The 15,848-nt window shown below is 36.8% G+C and overlaps 1 protein-coding gene across 1 annotated transcript in view; it reads left to right on the top strand.

Moving 5' to 3' along the window:
- Nucleotides 1-15,848, top strand: part of LOC129392264 (adhesion G protein-coupled receptor L3-like) — a 337,154-nt gene that overhangs the window by 162,737 nt on the left and 158,569 nt on the right. The window contains exon 5 of the mRNA XM_055086331.1: nt 6,200-7,000. Coding sequence (XP_054942306.1) covers nt 6,200-7,000 — 801 coding nt within the window. The remainder of the gene's footprint in view (nt 1-6,199; nt 7,001-15,848) is intronic.

Genomic DNA, 15,848 nt, shown 5'->3' with positions numbered 1-15,848 from the left:
TGTCCCAGAGGTCTCTGAGACTGTCCTCAATTCTTTTCATTCTTTTTTCTTTATTCTGCTCTGCAGTCATTATTTTCACTATTGTATCTTCCAGGTCACTTATCCGTTCTTCTGCCTCCGTTATTCTGCTATTGATTCCGTCTAGAGAACTTTTAAAACTTCATTTATTGTGTTGTTCATCATTGTTTGTTTGCTCTTTAGTTCTTCTAGGTCCTTGTTAAACTTTTCTTGCATTTTCTCCATTCTATTTCCAAGATTTTGGATCATCTTTACTATCATTATTCTGAATTCTTTTTCAGGTAGACTGCCTATTTCCTCTTCATTTGTTAGGTCTGGTGGGTTTTTACCTTGCTCCTTCATCTGCTGTGTGTTTCTCTGTCTTCTCATTTTGCTTAATTTACTGTGTTTGGGGTCTCCTTTTCACAGGCTGCAGGTTCGTAGTTCCTGTTTTTTTTTGGTGTCTGCCCCCAGTGGCTAATTTTGGTTCAGTGGCTTATGTAGGCTTCCTGGTGGAGGGGACTGGTGCCTGTGTTCTGGTGGATGAGACTGATCTTGTCTTTCTGTTGGGCAGTTCCACGTCTGGTGATGTGTTTTGGGGTGTCTGTGACCTTATTATGATTTTCGGCAGCCTCTCTGGTAATGGGTGGGGTTGTGTTCCTGTCTTGCTAGTTGTTTGGCATAGGGTGTCCAGCACTGTAGCTTGCTGGTCATTGAGTGGAGCTGGGTCTTGACTTTGAGCTGGAGATCTCTGGGAGATTTTCACCATTTGATATTACGTGGAGCTGGGAGGACTCTGATGGACCAATGTCCTGAACTTGGGTCTCCCACCTCAGCGGCACAGCCCTGATACCTAGATGGAGCACCATCAGCCTGTTGTCCACTCGGCTCAGAATAAAAGGGAGCAAAACGGAAAGAAAGAAAGAAAAAGATAAAATAAAATGAAATAAAATAAAGTTATTAAAATAAAAAATAAAGAATAATTATTTTTAAAAAGTAATTAAAAAAAAAGAAAGAAGGAAAGAAGAGAGCAACCAAACCAAAAAACAAATCCACCAATGATAAGAAGTGCTAAAAAGTACACTTAAAAAAAAGAAAAAACAGAACAACAACAACAAAAAATGTACATACAGAGCCCTAGGACAAATGGTAAAAGCAAAGCTATACAGGCAGAATCACACAGGGAAGCATACACATACACACTCACAAAAAGAGAAAAAGGGAAAAAAGTATATATATCGTTGCTCCCAAAGTTCACCTCCTCAATTTTGGATGATTCATTGTCTACTCATTATTCCACAGATGCAGGGTACATCAAGTTTATTGTGGAGATTTAATCTGCTGCTCCTGAAGCTGATGGGAGAGATTTCCCTTTCTCTTCTTTGTTCACACAGCTCCAGGGATTCAGCTTTGGATTTGGCCCCACCTCTATGTGTAGGTCGCCCGAGGGTGTCTGTTTTTCCCTCAGACAGGACGGGGTTAAAGGAGCAGCTGATTCGGGGGCTCTGGCTCACTCAGGCCAGGGGGAGGGAGGGGTACATATGCGGGGCGAGCCTGCGGTGGCAGAGGCTGGCGTGATGTTGCTCCAGCCTGATGCGCACTATGCGTTCTCCCAGGGAAGTTGTCCTTGGATCCCTGGACCCTGGCGGTGGTGGGCTGCACAGGCTCCTGAGCAGGGAGGTGTGGATAGTGAACTCTGCTTGCACACAGGCTTCTTGGTGGCTGCAGCAGCAGCCTTAGGATCTCATGCCTGTCTCTGGGGTCCACGCTATAGCCACGGCTTGCGCCTGTCTCTAGAGCTCCTTTAGGCGGAGCTCTTAATCTCCTCTCTTTGCGCACCAGGGAACAAAGAGTCAAGAAAAAGTCTCTTGCCTCTTCGGCATGTCCAGACCTTTTCCTGGACACACTCCCTCAGGCTGTTTTCATGCAGCCAACCCCAGTCCTCTCCCTGGGATCTGACCTCCGAAACCGGAGCCTGAGCTCCCAGCTCCTGCCCGCCCCAGCAGGTGAGCAGACGAGCCTCTCGGGCTGGTGAGTGCTGGTCAGCACTGATCCTCTATGCGGGAATCTCTCCACTTTGCCCTCCGCACCCCTGTTGCTGCGCTCTCCTCCATGGCTCTGAAGCTTCCCACCCGCCACGCTAGTGTGTGGAAACCTTTCCTTCTTCACAGCTCCCTCCCACTGGTGCACGTCCCATCCCTATTTTGTCTCTGTTTTTTTCTTTTTTCTTTTGCCCTATCCAGGTACGTGGGGAGTTTCTTGTCTTTTGGGAGGTCTGAGGTCTTCTGCCAGCGTTCAGTAGGTGTTCTGTAGGAGTTGTTCCACATGTAAATGTATTTCTGATGTATTTGTGGGAGAAAGGTGATCTCCACGTCTTCCTCTTCCACCATCTTGAAACTCCTCTGATTAAATAATTTTTAAGGTGCTTAGTTATGCTTCTTCTAGTTATCAGTCTGAACTCAGGTTTTTTAGTAATCTAGCCATAGCATGAAGTGCATCTCTTGGGTAAAGCTTTTAACTGACCTATAATGAGGCATACAGTCCAGTGAACACTACAGTTACTTGATAAAGATCCATAATTGAGGATGATGATAAAATTTAACATTATGAATATCATAGAGTTTTTAAGAGTCCTAGAAATATTGCTAAAAATAAGATTTGTAAATTAATGAGATAAGGAATCTTAAAAAGAGAACCCCATTTACAACTTCCTAAGCATAACTTTTCATATATACCATTTTTGTCTTCTAACACGTGTGATACTGAGCTTTCAAAAAAAGTCAGTGGAGAGAAATGAGTGTGATTTTGCCAACAATTGAAGACATGAGCTTTGGTCAATGCACAAAAATCTCACCCAAAAGTAACTATCCAAAACGGTATTTCTCCCTTGTTTTAAAATTTTCCTGTAGTTTTATTTATTGCGCATAGTAGCTCAATTTATCCCTTCCACTGAAATTATCTTAGATTTGTATCACTTGCAATCTGTGATTTTTTTTCAAAGTTTGTATTACAAACCCATTCTTTCCTGACTTTCTTTCTTTTTTCCCATTGATTCTTTTTTTTTTCTTGTTGTGATCTAGGCAAATTGTCTCCAATGAGACAAATGTTTATAAGATAAAGAAGATGCTGCTTGATGAGTTTCATGAATATGTTATAATTTCCGTGAATTTTCCCTGACTTGTATTAGTCAATATCTTAAAATAATAATGGAATCTAATTTGAAAGATACATAACCATAACGTGTTCGAGGATACCAATTTATTCTTTTAAGAGTTTGTTGAAAGACTCACTTAAGAATTTCAGAAAAGCCCAGGGCAGGTGGCTCATTATTTATATCAACCTTCGGATACAGATTTTTCTGAAAGATGGTATTTTTCCACAATAATATAAAATATTGTTGAGTGGGAGGAATAGAACTTTCTTCAATAAGGATTCTAAATATGTTTATTCAGAATGAGAGCATTCCCTATTAATGTGTCACCCCATGAAGTACATTTCTCGTAATACTGACAAGTTATAGAAAATACTAGGCCTTAGGAAATGAATTACAGAGTAGTTTCTTCTGAAGAGATCAATTCTTGAGATGGGTAAAAAGCAAGACTATTATGTTAAATAGTGATATAAACTATACTATTTAATAAATGAGACTATCCCAGCTATCTGAAAGCTTTCTATGTATAGTTACCAACCTGTCTTTCAAATGGAAAATATTTGTGTTATTGTTATGAATCTTGTATTCCCTATGTCTGTAATTTGGAATGGTATGTTTATTTAGTCTTAGCTTGATTAACTTTTGCCTTATGTTTTCCAAGTTTGTACTGTATTTTAAAGCTTATATTGTGATTGTTTCTTAAAAAATAATTTTATAGAGGAATGGGTTTTTTTAAAAAACATAATGTTCAATAAAGCAAGTATGAGTGAAATAAATTATTTACTTTCAGTTTGGAAGAGGTGAATAAAAAGTGCTTGGCCAATATCGTACCATTAATCTATTCTCTTTTCTCCTTTCTCTCTTTACTTCTCTCTCTCCAATAGAAGTGGAACAAAAAGGTAATTAAATACCTTTCATAAATTATATACTATTTATAGGCTAAGTTATTTAACAGTTTAACATCTAGTTAAAATAATTTTGTTATTAATTCTTATCTATTTTATGAAAATTTATTTACTACTTCTGCTGCTCAACTTCACTTTAGTCTGTGGTACTGACCAGTGCTGGTTTGACTTTTTTTAATCCTAAAACAGTTTAATAGTGTAAAATTTTCAACCGTGCATTCTATTCCTCTTTATTCAAGCAGTTAGAAAAACGGTAGATGGTTTTGGATAGTAACTGCTTTAGATTTGTTTTTATTTCTATACTAGATAATTTTCCATAGCTCTGGTGTGGTTCCCCTGTTCCTTTAATTTTTAACTATTAGGGGAAAAGGGGAGATGGTTTTCTAAAATACCTTAAAATAAGTTGCTTTAGTAACCAAGGGCTGATTATTAACTAGCATAAAGTTTATATACAATTTTGACAATAATACCTCCCCATCCTTTATAATTATAGGCATCATATTAGAATCCTGAGAAATTCTTCTAATAATCAATTTTATTATGGAGTATAATTTGATGATGGCCCTCTGTCCTTGCTATGGAAGATTTTGATAGTTAACTTTTCCCCTAAACTTTTCATTTTTCTGAAACTAAAACGTTGAGCATTTTAATAATGTACTTTCCTTTTTAATAATCTGTAAACCCTAGCTGAGTTTCATCTTAGATTGTTTTCCATTGGATGTAGGTTTATAGTTGTTGTTAAAGAGTTAATCACTAATACCAAGAGAATAATACTTTAATCATTAAAATATGGGTCAACATCCAAATTTCTTGTGATTTCCTAATTTCTCCTCCCAATACACTTCTAATCATTTCAAACATAACAGTGGACTGCATGATTATTTTTCAGTGTGTTTGCTCTGCAAAAATATTGGAGCACTGTTTCCCATAGCAGGTTCAGCAGAACATTACACCCCATCAGGCTCTGTCGAAAGGGTTCCATGATCAAATTAGTTTGTGAAATTTGCTCACCCTCCCCACTTCCATCTTGGAGATTCACTAATGTACCTCAGCTATTAGAATCCTGATATTATGTTTAATATGATAGTTCTTAAACACAGATGGCTAGGGATCCCTGTTTTCTTTCTGTGTAATATGTGGCTAAACCACTTAAAACACATGCTTCAAGGACCTCCCTTTGGGAAACATTGCTTTTTAGCCCCTTCATTACAGATGAATAAGCCAAGTTTTTTTGTTTTTTTTTTTTTACCACCACTCATATGATGTGCTACTGAATCATACTAAAAATCAACTGAATCAGATAATTCCTGCCCATTTTCAGTCTGAAGTATGAGCAGCAAAATATTGTAGCAAGTAATCTTGTTTTTTAATGTTCTTCTCATGTAACAGTAAAAGGTACATGTTTTTAAGTTCCAATACTACTGTTAACAGGACATTTTTAACTGATTAAAATCTAGATCTTGGGATCTTCTCTGTAACCTTTCACCTTTTCTTCTTTCCTTATTCCTTCTTTCCTTTCTTTTTCTTCCTTTCTCTTTTTCCTTCCAGTATCCATCCATCACTCATTTTTAATTGTGTGGGTTGCATGCTCTGTGTGTGCTATAGCAGCTTTAAGAGCTTTTTTCCTAGAAGGCTCAGTGGCCTGTATTACAGGGCTTTTCTGTTCCCTTATTATTATATTTTAATTACTATTGTATTTTCATATGCTTCTTAATAAATATAGAATAGTTAATAGCATCAGAATGAAAACAATATCCTTAAAAATTCCAAATAAGATATATAAAACCATCACATATAAAAATTTATATTTGTTATATGTCTATAGAATACATAGACATAAGTCACATTTATATATATAGCGTATCCAAAATTATTGTAACACACTTGCAAAGGTAAAAAGCAAAGGAAAGCACAGCCACTCTTTAAAAGGCCAAATTTTTTCAGCAAATGAAATCAAAATGATTATGAACAAATGTCAAAATTAATGTGGAAGACTACTTTATGTTCTCAGAAGAATACAGCAAAATAATTAAGTGGTGGTGGGTATTTCTTGTTAGCGCTGAATTCCATTTGGTGAAAAATAAGAATATATGACAAAATATTAAAATTAATACATTTATTATTTTGACTCTTTCCCTTCCAACAGTTTTTCTTTGTCCTGGACTACTAAAAGGAGTATACCAGAGTGAACATTTGTTTGAGTCCGACCACCAATCTGGGGCATGGTGCAAAGACCCTCTGCAGGCTTCTGACAAGATTTATTATATGCCCTGGACCCCCTACAGAACTGATACCCTGACTGAGTACTCATCCAAGGATGACTTCATTGCTGGAAGGCCAACTACAACCTACAAGCTCCCTCACAGGGTGGATGGCACAGGATTTGTAGTGTATGACGGAGCTTTGTTCTTCAATAAAGAGCGCACCAGGAACATAGTAAAGTTTGATTTGCGGACTAGGATAAAGAGTGGAGAGGCTATCATAGCAAATGCCAATTACCATGATACCTCCCCTTACCGTTGGGGAGGCAAATCTGACATAGACCTGGCAGTGGATGAGAATGGGCTATGGGTAATCTATGCAACAGAACAAAACAATGGTAAAATTGTCATTAGTCAGTTGAACCCTTACACCCTACGGATTGAAGGGACATGGGATACTGCATATGATAAAAGGTCAGCTTCCAACGCATTTATGATATGTGGGATTCTGTATGTGGTCAAATCTGTATATGAGGATGATGACAATGAGGCCACAGGGAATAAGATTGACTACATTTACAACACCGACCAAAGTAAGGATAGTTTGGTGGATGTACCCTTTCCCAATTCATACCAGTACATAGCAGCTGTGGATTACAATCCCAGGGACAACCTTCTTTATGTATGGAATAACTATCACGTCGTGAAATATTCTTTGGATTTTGGACCTCTGGATAGTAGATCAGGTAAGTTTGACTTTTGATGGTACTTTAAGGGGAAATATTTACAACTTGCTCTTAGTAAGTTGATTGTATATTTTGATTAGACATCCTTTTGTGGTCTTTCTTCTGGCCTGTGTATTGAAAGTTATTCATTGTCTTTTCAGCTAAAAAATTGTTGCTGTTAATCACTTTCAACTTTAAAAAAGTATAGGCATAAGAAACTGACTCTTCCTCCTCTGTGCAGCTAGTCTCCAACCTTCAGCCCTTATCTGAAGGGCATTTTCATTAACAGCTAGTTAGTTCTTTGTGTAGTGAAGTACACAAAACCTTTGCAAAAATAGAATGCCATCCTATCTAATTAATTGTGACATGCCCTGCGAAGTGCTCTCCAATTGGAAAATGTCAAAGGGTTGGCTTGATATAATTCTTCAGGAGGCCTGCACCAATATATTCAACTCACCAAGAGCATCATATATGACCACCCCTACTGGGAATGTTTTCGGTTTGACTGTACATATGTCTGAGTGTATCTAATTAATACATACAGAAAAATGTACATAACTGATACAGACAAAAAAATAGATCTCAATTTTATAAGAAACAGCAGTGCAAAACTCAGCTTTGAAAAAAATGAGACAAGCTTTAATTCCCATTCTTTAAAATTGTATTTTTCCTCTCTAGGACATACTGTTTACTCTTAATATTGTTTAAAGACAGTCATAAATTGCTTTGTCTTTTACATTTCTATTTGCACAAGTGAGCAGAATTATCTTAGTCTAGAAGTTAAATTATTTTAACTAGCAGTAATGTTGTTCCTCCTGATAAAGTATAATGGAAAAGTAAGATATAGGTGTCTGAATTTTGATAGTAACGTAGCAATTCATAGTTTAATTTTTTTCTTCTAGTGCTTACATGTTAATATTTCTTATTTTCTGCATTGCTTTTACCTTGCTTTTACTAGCATGTCATTCTGTTTACTAACTTACTTCACTATATACATATCTTCTTATACAATTAGATTCTAAGTTCCATAGAGCCAGTAATCTTGCCCTACCTACCCATCTTTTTATTATTTTTCATCTGACCATTATTTCTGCCTTCTTAGACGCTAGTGTCATATATGGCATATAGAAAATAAAGGCTCAATAATTCTTTGTTGAATGAATGAATGAATGAATAAATGAATGCCTTTCCACTTCTCACTGTGACAGAATGTCAAATTGGGTGACATTTTCTCTAATCCCTGTAAGAGTGACAGCAATTCTTTCCATGGCCAGCAATGCTGATATTATATTGAATTGCTTTGTGTGGAAGGAGAAGCCTAATATGCAACAGCAGCAAAAGCAACTTCTCCTTACTAAGTTCTCAAAAATCTCGTAGACCTGGCTAACCTCTGTACAGGTAAGGTTTCTCAATCCAACACACCCTTCAATTAAAAACCTAAGCAAATCATCTGGAATATGCTGGGAAGACAGTTCTTTCAGATCTGTGATGTTCTTAAACCAAAATTCATATTTTGGCAGTGAAAACTCTTGACGAGTGGTTCTTAGCCCTTTTTGACTTTTAATTGTAACTGGAGTAATTTCTAATTGCCTCCAAAGAAATAATATATAATAACTCAGCATCTTTTAATGTTTGTGAATAAGGGGCAGTAAGGTATATTAATTTTATTTATTGGAAAGATCATGCACTATTTTTGTTTAGAATAATAGATAGGTTAAAATTAATTAACATTCCAGGTTTTGATTTGATGGAGTGAAGCAAATTCTTAGCTTAGTTTTTATAAATTATACTTAAAGAAAAAGATACTATAGCCTCATGTATTTAGAGACTTGCCAAAAAATATTTCTAACGTACATTAATAAAATTATGTGTGTATCCATATATATGATGTCATTGCAATTGTGGACATAGGAAAATTATACCACTCATTTAATTTTGTTTGTTTGTTTGATTATGGGAGTTAAATTATCAGCCATCTTGCCCACTTGTACTAGTGCTCCTATTTGTTAAAAGCATGTTTTTAAAGTGACAAACACTGAGAAATGATAAAGTTCAGCTTTTGAAACAAATTCCTAACTTAAGCCAGGAGATTCAGATTTCACTCTTTTTAAATGACAGTGAAGCTCTCTTATGTTGTGCAAAGAGTGAGATTTCAGCTGTATTAAATTTGTATATATAATCACAAGAAAAATTATCAATTTTCATGCATGAATGCTCAAATTAAAAAGCTAGTACTTTGGTGTGGACTTAGCAGTTTAGAAGTAGAAAGAATAAGTGTAGAATAATAATAAGTGTACATTTTATGCATGAATATGAGAATTTCAGTTAGCATTAATGGAGGCTGTTCACCTTATTCTACACAAAGTTTCAACTGAGTGTTTTTCTTTAGTATAAATTACATTGACATTTTTCAAAGAAATTTCCTTTAATGAATTCTTATTACGGATCTTCTTATGTGTCTATGTAGGGAAACCAACTTACTATAAATATGTTAGGGCCCAAAAGATTAATTCTGACTAATTCTAAGTCCATAGATCTGTAGTATATTTTCTGTTGCCATCTGTTGGAAGCAAGCTGAGTATTTTTGCTCTGATTTCAACTGAGCTCTAATCATCGAAAAGTCACACTTTTGGGGCTTCCCTGGTGGCGCCGTGGTTGAGAGTCCGCCTGCCGATGCAGGGGACACGGGTTCGTGCCCCGGTCCGGGAGGATCCCACATGCCGCAGAGCAGCTGGGCCCGTGAGCCATGGCGGCTGAGCCTGCGCGTCCGGAGCCTGTGCTCCGCAACGGGAGAGGCCACAACAGTGAGAGGCCCGCGTACCGCAAAAAAAAAAAAAGTCACACTTTTGAAGTTTTTATGTAAAGAGGTATCTGTGTTTTACTTCTACAGAATATTACTATTCTGTAAATTAAAAGATCTGGGTGTTGGAAGTTGAGACAAATATGTTCTCTCAGGTGTATAAAAATCCTCAGGTGAAGCATCCATGGAGGTGGCATACTGCTTCTGGACATGGGTCTGGGAGCCTGAAGGACTTGTGTTTTAATTCTGCCTAAAGTGCTCATTTGACTATAGGCAGGCTACTGAGCCTCTTGGTCTTAGTTTCCTCAACTATAAAATGGAAAAAAAATAATACCTATCTCGGAAGATTATTGTTATATGTAATAGGCATAGCAAAATTAACATAAAATCTACATGCCAACCCTACAAGGACCATTATTATCCATATTATCTGATTGAGGGTCTTAAGGCACTACAGCTCGTATAATTTATTTAAAAATTACTCAGCTATTAAAATGCAGCCCAACTTGAGATTCATGCTCCCTTCCATGACACTAGTAGTGGAAAGTATGCCTACTGAAGCTGTGTGTCTGGATGCATTCACTTGACAGAAGTGATCTCAGTATCCCCATGTGTCAGACACTCTCCAGATGCAAATTTAGTTTGTAGTTCTCATGATTAGATAATTACCATAGATCTGCACTCCAAACAATTGCCTCTGTTTTTCAATGGTGAAATCATACTGTGTCAAGATTTGTTGAATAATTTAAGAAATAAATAAATGAATTATTTTATATATATATATATATATATATATATTAAACCTTCTTATTCAGCATATTATGGGAATGGGAGTATTAGTCCTAACATTTGTTTTATTAAGATTACATGTATGCTTCTCGGGTAGTCCTCTTCACAGTTTACCATGCACTCCTATGATCTAGAAGTATTATGTCACCCCATTTATTCCCCACACACCACCCGTACCTACTTCTCCTCTTCACTCAGATTGTAGCGATATTTGGTAACCTAAAGGAAGTTTGGTCTGTTAAAAAGTGCCAAAGCACTTTAACACCTAATGCACTTTCTTCCAGAAGAAGTAATTAGAGAAATTAGTCAGTACTTACAATGGGAAAGAAAGTGAACAACTGTTCAATGAATTTTATTTTCGGAACATATTCTCAAATTTTTCGGTTAATGAATTACAGGAATTTTTTCAACTTAGAGAAAACAGAAAGTGTATTCAAGTAAATAAGTGTGTTCCTTTGAAAATACATTTTGTCTGCAGAACAGGTGATTGATTCGGTTTTGGACACCAGTCTCAAAAATGCCTGTAAGCATTAGCACCTGAGGATAAAGTAAATATGAAAGTGCAATTTTTTCTTTTCTGAGCAGGGAACTAGCAAATCTAAAATTTTTCTCAAATGTACTTTTAACTGAGCCTTTTTCCTGTCTTATAAAATACAATAAAACTATACATTCATCATTGCCTCCAATTGGCTATCTTTTGTAAGATACACATTCAAAACCTCCAAACAATACTTAGCTATTTCACAAGTTATTTGAGTGATTCTCATGTCAGCATCATAATTCTAAACTTCTACCTGATGTCCTGATATTTCCGGTGTGAGGGAGTTAAATAGTTGCTTTACTTGCCTTTAGTTAACTGGTGTTGAATGACTTTCGCTCTTGAGTTCTTTCTCCTAAACCACCTTGTGCTGAGTTCATTATTCATTGATAAATAGGAGATGTGAGGTATTTTCTTTGACTCTTCCATTTTGTTTCTAAAGTGTCCACTGAATAATCCAAACTTTCCTTGTCAAATATACAAATATTTTCCACTATTTCCTACTGAAGGAAGAAGAAGTAGGATCAGGTTGATGATAAGAATAGACAGAGAAGCCCAGAGCCAAAATTTTTCTGAAATTAGTGTGTCTAACAGATCTAAAAATCTGTTGGTTGAGGTTTAGTGAAACACATCAAGCAGTCAGTATGAACCACAATGATAAGGACATGTAGCTACTGTCTAGTGCCTGCTCTTCTGCTTCCCAAATACAATCCACATTTTCTTGAAAGCCATTTGAGATTATGTAAATGTAATCATTCTTGTATATGCTGAAGATAGTAGACTCTAAAACCACAACAAAAAGCCTACACATAACAGTTTAACAATGCAGATAAGGTGAACCTTCTGTCCTTATAATATGCTAATTAAGTGCATCTGTGTCTCCAGTAAAAGCTGTGGCTATGTAGTGATGAATAAGAACTTTAAACACACATGACACCTCGTTAAAATGTAATTTTCACATCATATATCTGAGCCCTTTACTTTGACAGCTGAGTAATGCGAGTGCTGGGCAGAGAATCTTGAACATTTCGAAACTGTCACGTGTTTAATAAGTAGCTGAATCTGCTTCCTGAACTATTTAGTTAAATATGTTGCACCCTAGTCACAAAATAGAGCCTGAAAGTAGTGGGATTTTAAATCAAACTTGTCCTCAGTGTATGGGTTATGATTGCTTCACAGTTCCACTTGAGATGCCACATTGTCTCTAAAGTTTAATTTACATCTATCTTAGTAGCTGAGTGAACTTTACAGAAAGAAAAAATAGCTACTTGTTGCTAATTTCATCCAGGTCTGTATTTTTATGCATCATCTGTTTGCCTGTCTGCAAAGGAGCCCCCTCTTTTTCTCTCCAATGCTTCTTCATTGCCTGTAGTGACAGCTGCTGCCTGAAGGGCATTGCTGCTGGTGATTTTTCAGGGAGCACAGCCAAAACTTGCAAAATTTGCAATAGCGATTCCATTGCCACTTAACATCAGCTGAATTCTCTTATGTTTGTTTTTACATGTCTTGTATTTTTCTTCTTCATAATTGAAGGCTAAACCTTTCCTAGAACAGCACCTTTTTTGCTTTTCGGGCTCTGAATATCAACATCGCAGTCCTGTACAAAGCATAGCTAGCTGGACCTGGCTTTGTAGAGCTGAGCCCAGTGTTAGCCATTCATCCCACATCTAGGTGACCCTCCTAATAAAGGAGACAAGCTGCAAGGTTCACAAATGTTACTAACTTATTAATTTTTTTTTCCTACAGAGTGATGTCCCTGATAAATGTATAATTATTAGGACAGTAATCATGATTATTTCTACATGTAGCTCACAGTCATAAAAGATGACTTACTTGTGAATAAGCTTCCCACTCACACCAGCTGTCTTTTCTGTAGCCATTTCACTGCTCATTAGCACATCCAGCAGAGGGCAGGCAGGTGGAACTGAAATAGTTTGGCTGCTCATTATTAGCACATCTTGTCAGGGTTGGCAATAGTGATTATAATGGGATTTCTGGTTAGCGAGGGGTTCCACTTTAGAATACTCTGTTTCTATCCATATTAACATAAATAAGTGAGAATTAACTTTATTATGTAACAAAGTCTGACATTTGCTTTATTTCTCTGTTTTTTTTTTAAATTTTAGACAATGAACAAATACCTTAGAATAGGGTTGCCAAGCAAGAATATGAATTTAAGCAGAAGAGTATTTCCCTCTTAATAACTACTTTCCACCACAGAGCTAAATTCTCAGATAATAATGATTAATGACCAAAAATTTAAGATACCTAAATTACAGGAATAATCTACCATGTTGTATAATTTTATGGGATGAGACATGTCAGATTTCCCTTAAAACACATGGATAATATCTTTTTTGTTTGCTTAATAAGAATTTGCCTGTTTCTCTTCATTCCCTTCAGTAGTACAAATTCATAGCCAAACTCTATGCATCCACTTACCCCAATGAAAATACAAATTAAAATTATCCAGTACTTTCTCTCTGAAGTGTCATGTGACTGAATATTTTAGCCTTAAAATTTGGATTTTTAAAACTAATTTTAGAAAAAACAATTCTACCAAAAATATACAAATGCAAGTGAAGTTAGGTATGCTAATTTTTTAAATAAGAAATGATTTTGAAGAAACTTTTGCCTTTGAGAGAAAATGGCACTTAAAAACACTTTGTTCAATAAAAATATAAAATCATAAACTTTTTAAATTTTTGAAAACAAAATTTCAAAAATCTATGATAATTTTGCTGTATAGTATACATATTTACATATTAAACAAAAAAAGAGACTTTTAGATTTTATAGAGAAGCCCACTGAGAGAAATCTGAGACAAATAGTGATAATAGTGGGGAAGGGGTTTCTGAAAATTCATTCTTTATTTTGATGCAGAAAAATAAATCCTTCAACTTGTTTGTGGAGAAGAAGCTTGAAAGTGGAATTGGAAGTATTAAGACAAGGTCAAAGGTGAAAAGTGAAATTCAGGCACAAAATCAAACCTGCTGCAGAAAGCAGAAGCAGGGAGCGAGACTGGGCTTAAGTCAGAAGTCCGATGATTGATTGATAGGTCTTTCTTCCTCTCTTTCTCTCTTCTTTCTCCCTTCCTTACTTCCTTTCATTACTCAAGAGACTTGGCTTTAGGTAGCTGAGGCCAAGCACTGTGCTATACTCTGTGGTTACAACTGTGAACAGGGCAGGCATTGGCCCTGCCCTCATGGAGTTTACAGAATAGTGAAGACAAATAAGAAGAAACAGAAAGAGAAGGGGGGAGGGGTGTCAGAAAATAGTAGTACTTATTAGCTACTGTTTTTTGAGTGCTTTCTTTTCTGGCCTTTTACATAGATTACCAAATTTAATCCTAATAAAAATCATGCAAAGAAAACATTATTCTCATTTCCAGATAAAGAAATTTAGGATCAGAGATGATAAATAACTCAAATGTCACATACATAGTCCAGAGTTACAGTTAGAATGTTAGTCTGTCTGACTTTCTGCTCTGTCATGTTGCCTCCAATCAGTAATTAAAAAGAATACAGGTGCCATAGCTAAGGAGCAAGGGAAAAGCAGGAAGGCAATGTGCAGGTAGTAGAATATAAGTAAAGCAGGTAAAATGAGGTAGCAAATGCAAAGTAGCAAGGCCACATCAAACTCACTTAGAATAAGGACAAGTAAACAGCAGCTAGTGTTATAAAGCACCTACTGCACTCTGCCCTGCATCTGGCCATCTGGGCAGTGGGGTGGAGGGCCCTCCTTGGCACGTGCCTTGCTCCAGTGCTTGGCAAACAGTATCAGTGTATGAAACAGTATCAACATATTACAACAGGGTGGCTGGCAGACGGGCAGGCCTTCCTCACCTGGGTGTCTGGTCTCATTTGGCTGAAGACTGAAAGTGAGCAGTCTCCACTGCTTTGCTGTGTACTCCCTTCCCCCCATCCCTGGCCAAGACCTGCTCTAGTAAAATAGAGGTGCAGCGGTCTTGTCAGGAGGATGGTGTAGGATGTAGGAGCTACAGGTGTTTCTGGAGAGGACTTTGGAGAACTGAAGAGATGGTTCCGGATCACTTCCGTTTACACACACACACACACACACACACACACACACACACATATACACAAAGCACCTGCCATCCCCTCCAAATTGTACTGGGTTTCACACACATGCCTTAACGCTTTAAAAAAATGCTATGAAGTACAGATGTGGAAAATAAGACTCAGAAATGTGAAATCATCTGTCCAGAGAAACCCAGTTGATAAATGTACATGTGGGTTTCAAAGAAGCCCACGTTTATTTGACTAAGTCATGAAGCTGAAACAGTTTATATTTACAGGGGAAAAAATTATAATACACACAAACATACAATAGAGTATGATAGAATGGTGCATAGATTTGATGTGGGGTGTGTGTGTGTGTTCCTGTTCCTAGAAATGCTTGAGGAAACAGATTTAATTATTGGAGGATTAGAAGACTTAAAAACTTTTGTGGAAATTCTGAGCAATTTAAAAGACCGTATGCTAACAGATGTGTATGGAATCTTAAAAAAAGAAAAAACCAAAAATGGTTCTGAAGAACCTAGGGGCAGGACAGGAATAAAGATGCAAACGTAGAGCATGGACTTGAGGACACGGGGAGGGGGAAGGGTAAGCTGGGTTGAAGTGAGAGAGTGGCATTGACATATATACACTACCAAATGTAAAATAGATAGCTAGTGGGAAACAGCCGCATAGCACAGGGAGATCAGCTCGGTGCTTTGT

The sequence above is a fragment of the Physeter macrocephalus genome, chromosome 7 (genome assembly GCF_002837175.3).
Source record: "Physeter macrocephalus isolate SW-GA chromosome 7, ASM283717v5, whole genome shotgun sequence".
Classification (NCBI taxonomy): Eukaryota; Metazoa; Chordata; class Mammalia; order Artiodactyla; family Physeteridae; genus Physeter; species Physeter macrocephalus.
Note: the sequence above shows the minus strand (reverse complement) of the source record. Positions and strands in the feature narration are given on the sequence as shown.